Source organism: Myotis nattereri, assembly GCF_964212035.1.
Source record: "Myotis nattereri genome assembly, chromosome: 17".
NCBI lineage: Eukaryota > Metazoa > Chordata > Mammalia > Chiroptera > Vespertilionidae > Myotis > Myotis nattereri.
The window spans coordinates 1,623,070-1,638,382 of NC_138092.1; the positions used below are offsets into that span (position 1 = coordinate 1,623,070).

Here is a 15,313-nt window from a genome sequence, read left to right on the forward strand (position 1 = left end):
TTCAAATACTGAGTCATTGTGTGGTCTGCCTAAAACTAACACAACGTTATGTCAGTTATATCTCATTTTTTAAAAAGCACACTTTGTATGCACTGTTAACATATCTGTATTTAGCAGTCTGTTCTTTCTTTATTGGAAATTTTCTTTAGCATTACATCATAACCTTTTCGTCTGGAAGCCCTAGGCATCCATTGTTGCTAGCGGCATTTGATAAGTATTCGGTTGACTGATACGAAATTATTTTTGTGTTGTAATTTCTGATACTCTGACCTAATAATACTGCTTCATTATTATTATTATTATTTTAGTCCTCACCTGAGGATATTTTTCCATTAATTTTTAAAGAGTGGAAGGGAGAGGGGAGAGAAACATCGATGTGAGAGAGACACATCAATTGGTCGCCTCCCACAGGAGCCCCAACCAGAACCAGGGATCGAGTCTGAAACTGAGGAACATGCCCTTTGACCGGAATGCAATCTCGGACCCTCCAGTCCACAGGCCAACACTATCCCCTGACCCAGCCAGCTAGGGCCATGCAGCTTCATTTTGAGGAAGCGTCACGTTCTGAGTAGTTTTCTCTATGTGAATCCGTTTGAAGTTGAATAGCATGCAGGGACAGATGGGATGCCTTGTTTCCCACGCAGATGAAGGGCATATTGTTTCTCTACTTCCTCATGCATTGATGCCGGTGAGCAGTGTGCTCCCACATGTCCGTGTGTGAGTCCCACCCCTGTGCGCACTGTGCTCCCATGTGTTTGTGTCTGATCCCACCCCGTGCTCTCCTTTTCAGAGCCCCTGCGTGTACATACTTTTCTCATATTTCTTCATGGAATTCCGTGACAAGACTCTAATGTCTGTCACCATCACACAGCCGTTCTTAGGGCTGGGAGAGAGCTGGGTAGACAGACCCAGCAGCGTGCGTTCCTACAGACAGCCCTGCAGAGCCTTTGTGCCAAGCCTGCCGTTCTGTGGCCGTCCTGAGGGGCATGCCCGGGATTTCCCGTGCTGGGTCAAGAGCGTGGTTTTCCAAGGTTTCTGGTGGGAGATGCCAAGTCCGTCGGAAAGGCTGCACTGACGGCCCCCCTCGCAATGGGCCAGTGAGTGCCGCGGCTCCTCACCTGTGCCAGGTCCCTGTCACGGGCAGGGGCACGTTTTTAATGCCTCACTCTTTACATGTTCGAATGAACCAACGTTACCTTACACATTTCCATCTAAGATACAAAGCTCGGAGCCGCTGTACTGTGCACTGGAAAGTGGTGAAGGGGGTATTTCGGTGTCTTTGTATTTTATTATCGCTATTTAACAAGAAACAGCTCTGACGAGTGGCATTTGCAAAGCTGGGGCAGATGCACCGCGTGTGTAGGGAAGACCTCCTCCTCGACGTCAGCTGGTGTTGCCTAGCGCTTGCCTCATCCTCGACTCTGAAAGGTTTTGTGATTGTCGCGCAGGCCAAGACACTCCGAAAGCTGATCCAGCAGACGTTCAGGCAGTTCGCCAACCTCAACCGCGAGGAGAGCATCCTGAAGTTCTTCGAGATCCTCTCCCCGGTGTACAGGTTCGACAAGGAGTGCTTCAAGTGCGCGCTCGGGGTAAGTGAGGTGCCGGGGCGGCGCGGGCGCGTCCTGCTGGCTTTTCTTACCTGGGTGTGTCTACATTTCTGATGGAAATGGAATTTGTCACATTTCGAACATCAGAATGTGGGGAAATGCCCAAAAAGTGTATCAGTGTGAGTACAGTCATCTCTCTTGATGGCATGTCTGTGTTCAGTTAGACTCTATTCCAGCTGCGCAGGCTGTTGGTAACCTGCTCCCGAAGGGCTAGTTTGCCCTGTTCAGACTGGCTTCCCAAGCAGCCATTAGCTTCAGACCCCCTGGCAGGAGCGCAGAGTCTCTGGCGAGGCTAGGGAGATGCGGATCGATGAGGTTATAAATACTTCATGTTATTCGGTTAGACAGATGAATGGCTAGCTCAGCCAGCCTCCCATTGGTCCTTCAATGTGCCCTTTATCTAAAATAGTTCTTTTTCCTTCCGGTACCTCTGCCTTCACCTGTCTCACCTTCCAAAGTCAAGCTGGATTATCTCGGTGGAGCTGGCGATCGGCCCCGAGGAAGGCATCAGCTACCTCACAGACAAGGGCTGCAATGTAAGTCTGCTCCGGGCGCCCGGCCCCTGCCGCACACGCCCCTCACGTGGGCTGGCTGCCGGCCGAGGGCCGAGCTAAGGAACGGGGACTCGCTGGGTCTGTGGCACTGGTAGACTGAGCGAGGGAGAAGCCGGGGAGGAGCTGGGAAAGAGCCGGGCGGGGGCAGGGACCCCACGGGCACCGCCCCCTGGGCCCAGAGGAGAGTGAGCTGGGGCCGTGCTGCCCAGATGCCAGGGCAGGGGGCATGGGGGACCCAGGGGCATCTCCGAAGACTCCTGTGCCTGAAAGCAAAGCTGTAAAGACACTTTGCTGGGAGGAAGCTGAGTTTGAGTCCTTTGTGATTCAGAATTCCCACTCTGCCCCACGGTGTAACCCATGTTTTGGGGGGCACTTGGCAGGAGAAGCTGATAGCTTGTGATGTGCTAAGAGCAGGAGGCCGTAGCCAGGCCGGTTGCTTTGGATAAATGTGTCGGAATTGACTGCATGCAGAGGAGCCACCGATGAAATGCTGGAGGGCCACAGAAGAGGCCTACTGGTCTCCTGAGAAATGAATTGCGCTTGGGAACTGAGCACAGGCCCTTGGCCTGTCTGCATGGGAAGGTCCCTGGGTACCTCCCACCTCCCGAGCTCCGTTCCACCCTGGAACTTGAGGTCTCGGACTCATGCAGGCTCAGGATGTGCTGGGAGTGGGTGGGCCCAGTCCCTCCCTGTGGGAACGGGAGCAGGACATTCGCTCCGACCAGGAATTTCTCATGGTTCCGTCTCCCCCTCCCTCCCCTGGGCGGCGAAGAGCCAAGTCAAGGACTCCCTTCTACTTCCTTCGCCTGTCTGTCTCCTTGCTCTGGTACCTGCGAGGCTCTTGGCCAGCTCCCGGGGCAGTGCCCCTCCTTGGCCACCAGGAGCACAAAGAGCAGGCCCATCCCAGGCCCTGCAGTGAGCAGACGGTTCCAGCGGCTCCACCAGTGCTCAGAAAGAGAAGCCCCTGGTGCTGCTGGGACAGTCCCTTCCCTCTGACACCCAGGCGTTGGGGAGGGCGACCTCAGGAGAGCGGGGGGTGGGACTGAGCCTTCTGGGATGCGTGGAGTCCGTCTTTGATGTGTGGTCCAGTGTGTGCCTTTTCTTCCCAAAGCCCACACATCTGGCCGACTTCAATCAAGTGCAGACCATTCAGTATTCAAACAGCGAAGACAAGGACAGGAAAGGAATGCTCCAGCTCAAGATAGCGGGCGCGCCTGAGGTACGGACGCTCACTGCCGCCGCGGGAGACGGAAGCGGAGGGGCATTTTAGAAGCCGCAGTGTTTGTAGGGCGAGGTGTCCACGGGTCCGCAGCACTGGTACATTACAAATAATCGTGATTAAATGCCCCAGGAGTAGAACAGGACAGATTTAAAAATCAATTGAGAGCATCATTGTGAAGATGATTGAAGATGAATGCAAATTACCAAGGCAATCAACTTCTTAAAATTATGTAAAAATACATGTATTCTGTAAACTGTGTTATTTCCCACACCACGACGTCTGGCCCCAGAGCCTGGGCTCTCCATCAGCGTTCCGGGAGTGCACGAACGACAGGTGTGGCGTGGGGAGTGAGCACCAGACAAGCACTGCCTCGGGTAGCCTGTCTGCGGTGGACGGGGACACGACGTGTGGAGGAGTCGGGCCAGCGCGGCGCAAACACTGTGCGAGTGTGGCAGCATGCTAGGCGCTCACCCCTCCCCTGCGGTGCCCGCCAGGCCTGGGCGGCCCTCCTGGCCGTGCTCACCTGCGGTGCTGCTCACCTGTCCTCCTTCCTCTCCTCCTTGGTGGGCGTTTCTGAGGCTCTGGGAAATGCATTTGATTCTTAGTAGTAAATGACACGATAAATATTGAAACCTGTCGTAAATGGAGATTTCCTTCAAAGAGCTCAGGAAGTTCTCGTGGGGTCCTGTCGTTTTCACACGGCCCTTTCTTTGTACTTTCCCTCACGTAACAGTGGGCAGTGCAGGGAGGCAAGTTGCTCACTCACAGGGGAGGGTAGGCGCTGCCTGAAGCAGCACAAGCCTGTGTTTGCAAGTCCAGCACAGCTCTGAGTGTCGCCTGGACGGCACTCCACGGGGTTGTTAGGAAGGCTGTCGAAGCGCCCGTTTTCTGTTGGGAGGAGGGATGTCTGCGTGCTTGGGCAGCACATGCTTGAGGATGGTGACGTTTCACTCATTCCCTTTCATTTAGAAAAGCTGTGAAGGATGGTGGGTAACATTCACTCCAACAAGAAACTTGTAGTTTCTCCAACAAGCCAAGCCCTACCTCAGCTTGCTGGTTCTCTGCATGCTCCCTTTCATTAGAGGGTGCAGAGGGGCAGGCGTTCTGAAGGGGAAGACTTTTTTCACCTCCTTGTATTCTAGAAAGTGAGTCTCCGTGTGAGTGATGCTTCCGTTTTCGTCTGGGTTTGCCTTCTGTCACAGTCTAGGAATAGCGTCTTAAATATCAAATTTCCTTTTTCCCTCAAACCTCAGGACCAGCCTGTTTCCCTCCCACCCCGTTTCCACGGCATCTAGCGATCTGATGTCACGCGCAGCTGTCCCGCTGGTTGTGGGGAGAACAATAGCGGCTCTTTCTCGGTCTGTTCCCCTTTTAGCCTCTGACGGTGACAGCACCGTCCCTGACCATCGCCGAGAACATGGCCGACTTGATCGATGGGTACTGCCGGCTGGTGAACGGAGCCTCCCAGTCCTTCATCATCCGACCCCAGAAAGGTGAGCTTCTGTTTCCGTTGGCGCGGGCCCACCGCGTTGTGAGACGAGCTGCCCCACAGCCTGGAGCCCCTTCGATAGCTCTGACCGAGAACGCAGATGAGTGACTCAGCCCGTAAGTCTGCCTTCTTGTTTTCCTAGGGAAGTGGCCCAGCTACCGCCCAGCGCTGGGTGTGAATAGAGCTTAAAGGAAGCTGGTGTGTTGTGAGCGACACACTCGGAGTGTTCGCTCGGTGACCGTTAGCATTTTTAAATAAACTTTTGGGATAATGTTCTGGGTTGGTTTTTAGTTTTTCTTCTAATTCATGTAAATAAAACTCTTTGCTGTTTTTTCTTTTACATCTCAAAAGCTTAGAGCAGCCCAAGAACAAGATTAAACATGAGGTAAAAGCAACAATTAGGATGAATAATTATCCTAGAGGGGGCTGTATTGCCTCAGAAATGGTGTGTGGGTTTTGCAAAGCAGTAGGAAGGGATGTGTCCGAGGCTTGGGCTCCTGAACGTCAAAGAAAGCTTTCCCAGCAGGACAGTCGCGTGGTGAGTGCAGCGGGCACTGGGCTTTGGAAGTGTGTCGCCTGTGGCTCCAGTCCGAGCCTCTGCTGCCCTCTGTGGCGCCTCCTCCCTGTGCCACGGCGCTCATCCCTGAGCACAAAGTGTGGCCTGTCTTCTGTGGGCTTGGGGGGTCCACGCTCGCATGTGTGCAAAGGCCTGGGACTGCGCCTGTGCACACGTGCTCCCAGTGTCAGTTCTTGTGTTCCCGTGGCTGCCACGGCTGCCGTGAGCGCGACGCAGTCTGGGAACCCTGACTTGGAGATTGCTCATCTGTGAGAGACAAGTGACACCGACTTTAGAGCCTGGTCGGTGGCTCCACAGTTGTCCCCCAGAGCAGCCAGCTGTGTGGCAGGCGGACACAGGGTCCCTCCGGCATGCACCTGGCGGCGAAGGTGGCTCCAGAGCAGAGTCTGCAAGGGTTGGGTGGTGTGTGCCCACGTGAGCAGGCTGGGTTTACCGTGGAGAGTATAGAAAAGCATGAGGAGCCCTAGCCGATTAGGCTCAGTGGATAGTGCATAGGCCTGCTGACTGAAGGGTCCTGGGTTCGATTCCAGTCAAAGGCACATGCCCAGGTTGTGGGCTTGATCCCCAGTAGTGGGGTGCAGGAGGCAGCCGATCCATGATTCTCATCATTGATGCTGCTATCTCTCTCTCCCTCTCCCTTCCTCTCTGAAATCGATAAAAATATATTAAAAAACAAACACGAAAAGCACAAGAACAGAGAGCCCCGGACCGGGAGGGAGGAACAAGCAGTGTGTGCACACGTGTATAGACAGGAATCATTGGAACCTTTGTTGCTGCTAATAAGCTCATTTATCAAAATGTAGAAGGTCCAGCCCTTTATGGACTCTTCACTGGACCATCAGGCCCCTGGTCTTTGAAAGCCTCCTGGGAAGACGCCCTTCATCGTTTTGTCGCTTTCACACTTGAACTTCCTTTAAAGGGCTGTTGCTGAGATACTGGAAGGGACTCATCCTTCTCAGCCCTGATTTCTACGGATAATCTTCCGAAGGGAATAGAAGGAATCTCACCACTGTCTTTCCTTTTTTCCCCAGAAGGCGAACGGGCTTTGCCGTCAATACCAAAGTAAGTGCTGCTGCGTGCACGTTGTGACTCACTGGCTAGAAGCTGGAAATCACTGCTTCCTTCCCACCTGCCTGGCCAGCCAGGCCGCCACACTTCTGAATGGGGACTGGCAGGCATTTCCAGGTGGAAATCGAGCCGTTGTGATCACGTGATGTGTGTGGGTCTGATGAGAAGCTGCTTTTCTGTTCAGGAGGGAGCTCAGGAGCAGTCAGAGCGGCGAGACTGGGGCCGGGGAAACAGCTAGTCATCGCTGGCTTTCAGGAGCCTGGAGATAGGGACCATTCTGGCTCTTTCACAAGTGAGAGCATTCAAAATTATGAAGTAATTTATGTTCACTTTTTCACTTGTTTATGTCATTAATTTCATAGTCAATGTGTTGATGTATACAATTTTAAAAATTGATAGTAACGCCTAAAGAACTTACTTAATAACGTCCCTTTCTCAGCCAGTGTGCTGGGAACTGGTGACCACATGACCCCTGAGGCAGTACCAACTGCAGTTGTGCGCTGAGCCCAGGCAGGTGGGCAGAGCCCCGGGCCTGCGGAGGAGCACTCCCCTGGGGCCCGGGGTGAAGGGACTCCCAGCACCCTCTGCTCTGCCCCCCTGTTCTCCATCCACTGCACCGCCTCCCACGGCCCCTCCCGTTTTCAGCTCTTGTTCTCTTCTGTCTGGGCTGCCCCAGGGACCTCTGTGCGAAGTCCCCAAGACCACCCCAGGTTCATGATTCTCTGGAAAGGACTCTGTACATGGTCACCGCTGTGCAGTGTTCCAGCAAAAGGACACCAAGCCCAACCAGCATGGTGGCCCAGGGGTGACATGCAGAGGACACCAGGACAGGCTCCCAAGAGCGCTCTCCCAGTACACTCAGCAGGACACCCCTGTTCCTCCAGCAACAAGGGAGAACATGTGAAGGGTTGTTGATCCAGGAAGCTGGTTAGAGACTCAGTGCCCATGGTCTTTATGGGCTCCGGGGCACAGACACACTCTCTGCCTGGAATGGACTAAAATTCCAGACTCCCTGAAGGAAAGCAGGACTTCAGGAGGACCTGTGTTGTTGGTGCAGTGTAGGCACAGTGCTCTTATCCCCTGCCAGGGAGGGGCAGCTGGGAGCCCTCCTGAAACCCAAGTCCCCAGCACCAGCCACAGGCACCTCAGAGGACAACAGTCCAGGCCTGTGGGTTAACTTTTTTCTGCTCACCCGCTACCCACCTTTGTCCAGCTTTGCCCATTGTCCTATCCATTGTCGGCGCTCCAGCGTGGGGGCGCTTCCTCATTCAAGCCCTTGCGTGACCGTGGCTCTGAGGATAAATGCCAGCGTCCTTAGCCCGCTGGGCCCCGCGTGAGCACGCCCCTGCCAGCTCCCTGGCCTCGTACCGCCACTCCCCACACTCTGCTACTCAGCTGCATTGCACTTTCAGTTGCTGGAGTGCCCCCCTCTCGCTCCCGCCAGGCCTTGGCGAATGCTCTTCCTCCAGCCCCCTTGTTGCAGCCAGGCCTGCTCACCTCTCAGGTCTCACCCCCCTCACTGCCTCTGGAAACCTCCCATGAGCCCGTCCGGAAACGGCCCAGTGTGCTTTCCCATAACATATCCCACTTCACCGTAGTCCTCATACTCTGCAAATCACCTGTTTGCTCGTCCACAACCCATGACTTCATTGAAGGCCAGGGTCATGTTGTGTCCTAGCCCTGGGCGGTGTCTGGCACACAGTAGGCACACAGTGTGTGTGTGGGTGAATGGAGGGAGCTTCACAAACTCAGTGACGTTTAATCAGTATTTATTAATGTCCCACATCAGGCCAGGAACTAACACTCAGAGTCTCTTCAATTGTGGAGAGTCTGTAAGGATGACTTGAGGATGAAAAGACACAGGAACATAAGTGTAGACATAAATGTGGGTGGAGCAGGTGCTGGGTTAGAAATGGTCACAGGCACTAGAAAACCTGAATAAATAAAGCAAAGGTCAAGTCTTGGAGCAGCAGCCCCCGTTGTTGCCGTTGACCAGGAAGCGTAAGAAGGTGACTTTCAACAACAGACAGGCAGACCCTGGGGAAGGGGCCCGGCCGAGCAGCAGGGGACGGAAGAAGCAAGGCAGCCTCTGCCCACGCCCGACGCCCACGCGGCCGAGGCCGCTGCAGTGCAGAGGCGCCGGGCGGGGTTCGTGGGAAGACAGCTTTGCCTGGACTTTTCTTAAAGGCACCGTCTTAGAGAATTCCATAAACGGAGTTCAACTCTGTGGCTTTGTGCCGAAACCATTCATTATCCAGGTTGACAGTTTCACAGGGACTGTCCCGAGCTCCCAGAATCGATGTTATTTAAGTTCAAGTGTTTCCTAGTTGACATTCCGTATGCAAGGAGAGTTTTATTCAGGACTTGCATAGCCAAAGCCTACATGTCTGGGAAAAGCTTCTTAAGACTGTAGGGTTCCTTTTTTCTGTGTTTTCCGAACATTTTTAACTGAGCCATACTTTCATCTTTAAATGGCACTAAAACCTTTGGCCAACATTTTATTTTTTGTGGATGAATATGTAAAACACTGATGTTGCGCCATCTCCTGGCACCAGTAGCCAGATACGTAAGCTCACCTCTTCCCGCCTGTGCGCGGCGATGTCTGCTCACTGCCACCTGCTTGTGCCTGGGCTCTGGGCGCTGGGGCCAGTCCTGAACACGGTTCCAGACTGTTCCAGAGAGCAAGTCCAGTTCCCGGTCACAGAGCCTTCCATGTCCACCTGAAGTTCTGACCTTTAAAAAGTTAAGGCAGCTTGGGGAGGTCAGGGTTTGAGTAGTAGAATCCAATGTTTTCAAAAGCCCGTCCTCTGAAACGGGAGTCTCCATGGGAAATGGCCTGGTCCTCCTGACGGTCGCATGTGGTTTGAAGGCATGATGGCCACTTGGTCCTGAGCACGGCACTCAAGCAGTCCCCTCTCCGTTGCAGGCTGGCCAACAGCGAGAAGCAGGGCGTGCGGACACATGCGGTCTCCGTGTCAGGTAAGGGGCTCGGCCGGGCACCACAGGGCCGCTGCGCAGGCTTCGCTCCCAGCAGTGCAGTAGGAGGCGGCAGGTTCTCCTTCTGTTACGACCGCTCCTTCGGAACAGCTCATGAGTAAGACCTGACTCCCAGCTTGGTAATTTTACCTTCGTTAAATAGGCGTGAGTGTGGCTCAGAGGTGTTTCTGTAGATGAGATGTACATGTATAATTCCAGATTACTCACGATTATATAGAATCCCAAGTTATTCTTCAATTTTACTGTCACGTTAATCGTATCTACTGTGAACAGTTTTACTTTTGGAATTGCCATTATAATTTATCTTTGCAGTTCAGCAGACTCGAACAGAATATACTTTACATATCATTGTTTCTGGAAGTTCAGAATATGTGAAACATTTTTAGATGGTTTTTGTCTTTCACAATTAACATAAAATGGTGTTTGAATATTGCTTTTTAAAAACTATAGTTAAGATAATGGCATAAGCATGATCTTAGCTGTTTGTTGGCAGGATGAGTGTGGTGTACTTCCCTTGGTATGTTTTCAAAATATATGTGTCCTTTTCCTCATTGAAAATGTGAAAACAGGAACGGGGGGAAGAAGCAGCATCTTGGATGGACCCAAGTTTGCTCCCTTACAATATACAGTATATATGTACACACACAGGTCTACACGTGTCCGCACACACATGTAACCTGTTCTTAGGTGTACGGCACGTTTCTAACGTACGTAACAGCTTCCTGACAGCTCTGGTATCTGACAGTGTGACTTAGGAGAAGCCTGGTTCCTGTTAGTGTAATTTGCCCTGAGTTCATCTCTCCTGAAGTTTAGTCTGTGCTTTTGCCTAGTTGATGACGTGGCTTCTTTTTGTTTTCCAACATACACACATCATCACTCATTCTCTTATTGTGCACACACATCCTACAGGCCCCTCCCAGGAGTATTGTGCGGCAAAGATACCGCAGCGATGCGTTGTGTGCGAATGGTGTGTGTCGAGCACCCCTCAGACGTCACTGAGCACTTGCCGCCAGGGTGGAGCGGAGGGCGGTGCGCCTGAGCGGGGCTGTGCTGGTGGGCGGCGGCCCAGGCTGCCGGCTGCGGGGTGGCCAGCAAGTCACAGATGTTTTTAAATGCATCTCTGAGCTGGGACTCAGCGGAATGCGTTCAGGTGGCGGGAAGGGGAAAGGCAGGAGCAGTCGGAGTGGAGTGAGAGTCCCTGTCTCCCGCATGATCCCTGCGAGTCGCTCTCTGCGGTTTGTTCTAGAGGCTTTCCGGGAGGTTTGCGGCAAGGGCCTCGGAGGCCTCGGTGGGTCCGGCTCCTGATAGATCCCTGGTTGGGAACTAGAGCTGCCTGCCTCCTGACACTCTGGAGACGGCAAGCAGCCGCACTCACACTTCATTGCAAAGGAAAGGCAACTACTACATCCTTAGTAAGACAGCTACAGTGGTGCTCAGTGTGTGGAGAGTTTATCTTTGACGTCAGCACCAGGTTTCCCTATAAAAATGAGTAAGATCTACAAAAATGTCTCATGTGGAACAGTGTGCTTCTTTGGGCACATTATTCTGGGCCTAGAGTAGGTTTTTAGCCTGATTACCAAGTGGGTTTTTAAATTTTTTTAAATGAAACTTGTGCGTATTATAGAGCACAGGTAGAACTTAGAACCCAGAGGCCGGTGCTTGTAATAAGGGGTCTGTAAGTGTGGTCACAGCGGGGGGGGGGGGGGGGGCTTGGATTAAAGGAAGGCTGGAAACTTTTAAAATGCAAATTTTAGAATTTGAACTCAAGGTTTCTCCCCTCTCCTCCTAGGTGTGCAGCATGTTGTGGCTGCATAGTAATTGTGGAATTTATTAAAATAAGCCTGCACGAGTCAAGACAAAAACATATTTGATACTTTTACAAGCAAGAAACCATACGAACGTATGGCTGTTGTTATGCTTTTGAGTGTTTAATTTTTAAAACTTTTTTCATGAGAAATTTTATTCTGAGAAGCAGAGAGGGTGGCATTGGTATGCCCCTCCCGGCACTCACCAGCGGATGCCGCCGCTGGTCATGCTCTTTGCGGCTTCCACCCCCACACAGGTATTCCTGCAGCTGGTTTAAAGCACCGAAGACGTATTTCATCTGTAAATATTTCTAAAACGTAAGGACTCTTTTAAAAATATTTGCTGCAAGAAAATGGACAGTAATTCCTTAACACCACCTCTCCGGTGGGCGCGCAGACCTCTCTGATCTGACCTCTGCCCGGTCACGCAGTCTGCTGGCGGGCGTCGGAGCAGCAGCACTGCCGGAACGGCTGTCTCCGGCCGGCCGCCAGTCAGGTCTCCTCGCTTTCCTTTTCTGATGGCAAGTTGTTTGCTGAGGGCATGCGTCATGCTGTTTCCCACACTCTGAGTCTGGCTGGTCCAGCTCTGTGATTCCGTGCTGGGGACATTGCGCTCAAGCCCCTGTATCCCTGCATTTCCTCTGAACTGGGCGTTAGGATCCAGAGAAGTTTGATCAGAGTCGGGTTCAGTGGTTTGGCTTTTTTTACAAGACTGCCTCCGGGTGATGCACATCCACCTGGCTGTCTTTCTGTGGCATTCTGAGCAACCGATAGATTTGGTACGTATGCTGCGTCCATTATAAAGCTCCTGTGAGTGTGTCCTGATGGCTCTAGCAGCCACTGACCCCCATGCCACGCCTGTATTCCATCAGCTGCAGAGTGAGGACATGCCGCTCCCGCCATTTCCTTGTTGGTTCCTTAGCTGGGCTGTGTCTAAAGCAGTGGTTCTCAGCCTTCTGGCCCTTTAAAGACAGTTCCTCATGTTGTGACCCAACCATAACATTATTTTCGTTGCTACTTCATCACTGTCATGTTGCTACTGTGATGAATCGTCATGTCAATATCTGATATGCAGGATGGTCTTAGGCGACCCCTGTGAAAGGGTCGTTCGACCGCCAGAGGGGTCACGACCCACAGGCTGAGAACTGCTGCTCTAAAGACAGCTTTCCCCAGCAGCTGCTCAGTCACACTGAGGAACAGTTCCTACTAAGACTGTCTTATTCTTTCCCTCCATCACCAGATTCTAAAAAAGTTGCCTCCCTCCCCAGGTGATGCTGTCCAGTGGGGTTCCTCTTTCTGAGCCTCCTTAGGAGTTCGTGGATTTCTAACATTGCTGAGGACAGGGCTTCCCATGACCACCCAGGTTGGATGATTTGCCAGAAGGACTGTTTTTTCAGAACTCGGGGCTGAGATCAAGTTAACGTGGTTAGCACTGAACCATCACGTCAGGAAAGGAGTGGGATTGAGAGGCCTGGTCGCTTATGTGACTGAAGATCGAAGGACACACTCACCACGTGGACTGGCCTTGGCATTCCCTGATGCTGCCTTAGGTGATGCTCCACTTCCCAGTGCTCCTGGCTTGTTGATGTCCATAACTTGCGGCCATCTTGACCCTGACTTGGGCTCTACCTGGAACAACACCTGACATCCTCATCTTTTATTTTTTTTTTAATAATTCTTTATTGTTGACAGCATTACATATAGACCCCCTTTGCCCCCATTGACCCACTCCAGCCAGCCCCGCCCTCCACCCGAGGCTGTCACCGCCCCATCCCATCTTTCCTGATGGGTCCCTGTGGGTTTGCGGTTACATTTTCATGCCTCTTCTGTCACATGTCACTGCTACATCTTAAAAAGCTGTGCTGTGTGTCCCTTGTTTGAATTCCCTGTGACGTGCCTACTATTGCCCTGCTCTACTCTGCTAAATGTTCCTTCTCTGTTTCTCACTGTGCCGTGAGCTCCTGGAGGCTGGGATGTGTCTTGATCCAGCAGGTGCCTCCTCTAGAGATAGTTGACTTTCCAGTGAGCTGTGAGTATGTGAATGAGGGAGTGAATGCATAAATGATGCTGGTGGGTAGAGAGCTTTGCAACTTGTGTATTCAAACATCCTCATCACCAGTGTTTTTTGTTGCGGTAATTTGCATAAGTGTACACAACCGGTCTGTGAGTCTGTCTTTCCGATGATTTGGGGGAATTGCCCATAAAGCTCCTTCACAAATCAGGATCTGATAGGCTGGTTTCTGCATCTTTTTCTTCATGGTTGAATGTCAGATGTTCACGAGAATCTGGAATTATGTGTTGGTCTTTACTTTTCATCCTGTTTTGTTTTGTTTCAGTTTTGTTGTTTGTAAAGGTATCTGTACCTTCACTTGGCTGACTGCAGAGTCTTGCGATTCTCCTTATGTCTTGCTGGAAGTTTCTGTACCTAGTGCTAATCTTTGCTAAAATAGGAAAGTGCATGTTAAAGTAGTAATTCTTTTCCAAACCCAAGTTAATCATAGTAAGAAATGATGTGTCAATAGTCAAAGTAATGCAATTTTGTGTTTATTTTACAGCTATGTTTTAAAAATGTTTCTTTTGTATTGAAATAATGTTTCTGTTTCTCTCTTTCTCTGCCTCTATAAGGAGTGAGTCCCTGCCAGCATCAGGCTAAGAAATCTAGGCGCTTTCTCCCTTTGCTCTTCTGTTCCCACGAGCCTCGTACGGGTACTGCTCTCCTATTTGCACAGGCCGTTGTTAGCTCCGCACCCAGGCTGGCATCTGCCCAGATGCTGTAGATGGTCGAGCAGAGCACATCGTCCAGGGTGTCTGCGTATGTGCTGCCCGGCCCAGCAGCGACATGGGGCGCGTGTTTGCGGGAAGGTCTTCGGGCTGCTCTGTCGATAGAAGACTCTGTTTGCCTGCTGGCTGATGTGTGCATGCATGGCAGGGCGAGAGGAGCTTCCGGCTCCACGTGTGGGTGTGGGTGTTGGAGCGCAGGCCCGCGGCTGCTGTGTTTGCACCGGCGTTTCCTGACGGGGCATGCGGCTGATGCAGGGAGTGGCCATGCGTCGAGATGCTGTCCGGGCTTTAGGCAGCTGTGGAGGGATGCTGTGGAGCAGAGCCTGCCAGGCCACGTGGAAAGGGTCTCGGAGAGCAGACTTGTAGGGAGGGAGCAGGAGATCCTCCAAGCACTGGGCAGATCCAGATGGAAACTGGCCCTGTGAGCCGGCCCCTCGCGGCCTTGCGCCGGGCTCACCGGAAGAGCCGCCAGGGCTGCCCCAGCTTACCCTTGAGCACACACACCAATGACACTTGCTTCCATCTTTACCTGAGAGGGTCCAGATTTCCTTTGGGGGGGGGGTTTGAAGCCATTTTAACACTTAATTGTGAGAGGCAATCCAATTGATTTTGTTCGGTGTGGTAGAGACCACCTTGAACTCTACCGCACCGCAGTGTAACTGTAATGTGTTGACCGCAATGTCTTAAGTAAACACGCTGCCACCGTCTTTCGAAGTAGACCTTGGGGGGGTAGTTTTTTTGTTTTCCTTACGCTTTGATTTACTTGTCATTTTAATAGTGTTTTCCCTCTCTCTCCTCTCCTCCCTTCCCCCTCCCTCCCCCTTTCTTTGCATGCCACCTGGATCTGCAGATGAAGTTAGTGGGGACGGTAATGTTTATTTTACATTCATGTTACTAATGTGAGATGGCTGTTTGCTGATGTCATGTAGCTCAGAACTGAGTGAAAGGCAGGCGGTGGTCTGTGTGACGGCACGTGTGCGGAATGCTGGTGTGAGCGCACATCTCGTGGGAATTGCTTAGGGCTTCGACAGGAACAATAACGCCATTTCTTCACGACGTCTCCCTGGTACATTTGACTTGTATATATTCATGGTGAATTTTCCAGGTTTTTTAAATTCAAACCAAAGTTGTAGAAAAGTGGTCCAGACATATCGTTCAACAGGACGCGTCCCCCTCGAGAGCACACTGCCTCCTAAGTGCAGGATCTGAGCTG

The 15,313-nt window shown here is 52.0% G+C and overlaps 1 protein-coding gene across 6 annotated transcripts in view; it reads left to right on the forward strand.

Annotated features, from left to right (window-relative positions):
- PTK2 (protein tyrosine kinase 2) overlaps positions 1 to 15,313 on the forward strand; it is a gene marked incomplete at its 5' end in the record, with an annotated part of 91,781 nt that overhangs the window by 22,313 nt on the left and 54,155 nt on the right. For 2 of the 6 annotated variants that reach the window (XR_013997089.1, XM_081111448.1), the window contains 8 exons: positions 1,449 to 1,589; positions 2,066 to 2,143; positions 3,273 to 3,380; positions 4,759 to 4,876; positions 6,481 to 6,511; positions 9,444 to 9,496; positions 13,945 to 14,025; positions 14,951 to 14,968. Coding sequence is in view for 3 of the 6 variants with exons in the window: in XM_081111448.1 (XP_080967574.1) it covers positions 1,449 to 1,589; positions 2,066 to 2,143; positions 3,273 to 3,380; positions 4,759 to 4,876; positions 6,481 to 6,511; positions 9,444 to 9,496; positions 13,945 to 14,025; positions 14,951 to 14,968 (628 nt within the window). Of the gene's footprint in view, positions 1 to 1,448; positions 1,590 to 2,065; positions 2,144 to 3,272; positions 3,381 to 4,758; positions 4,877 to 6,480; positions 6,512 to 9,443; positions 9,509 to 13,944; positions 14,026 to 14,950; positions 14,969 to 15,313 lie in introns of those variants that run through there. The other 4 variants (XM_081111449.1, XR_013997088.1, XM_081111450.1 and 1 more) reach the window with 4 other exon arrangements.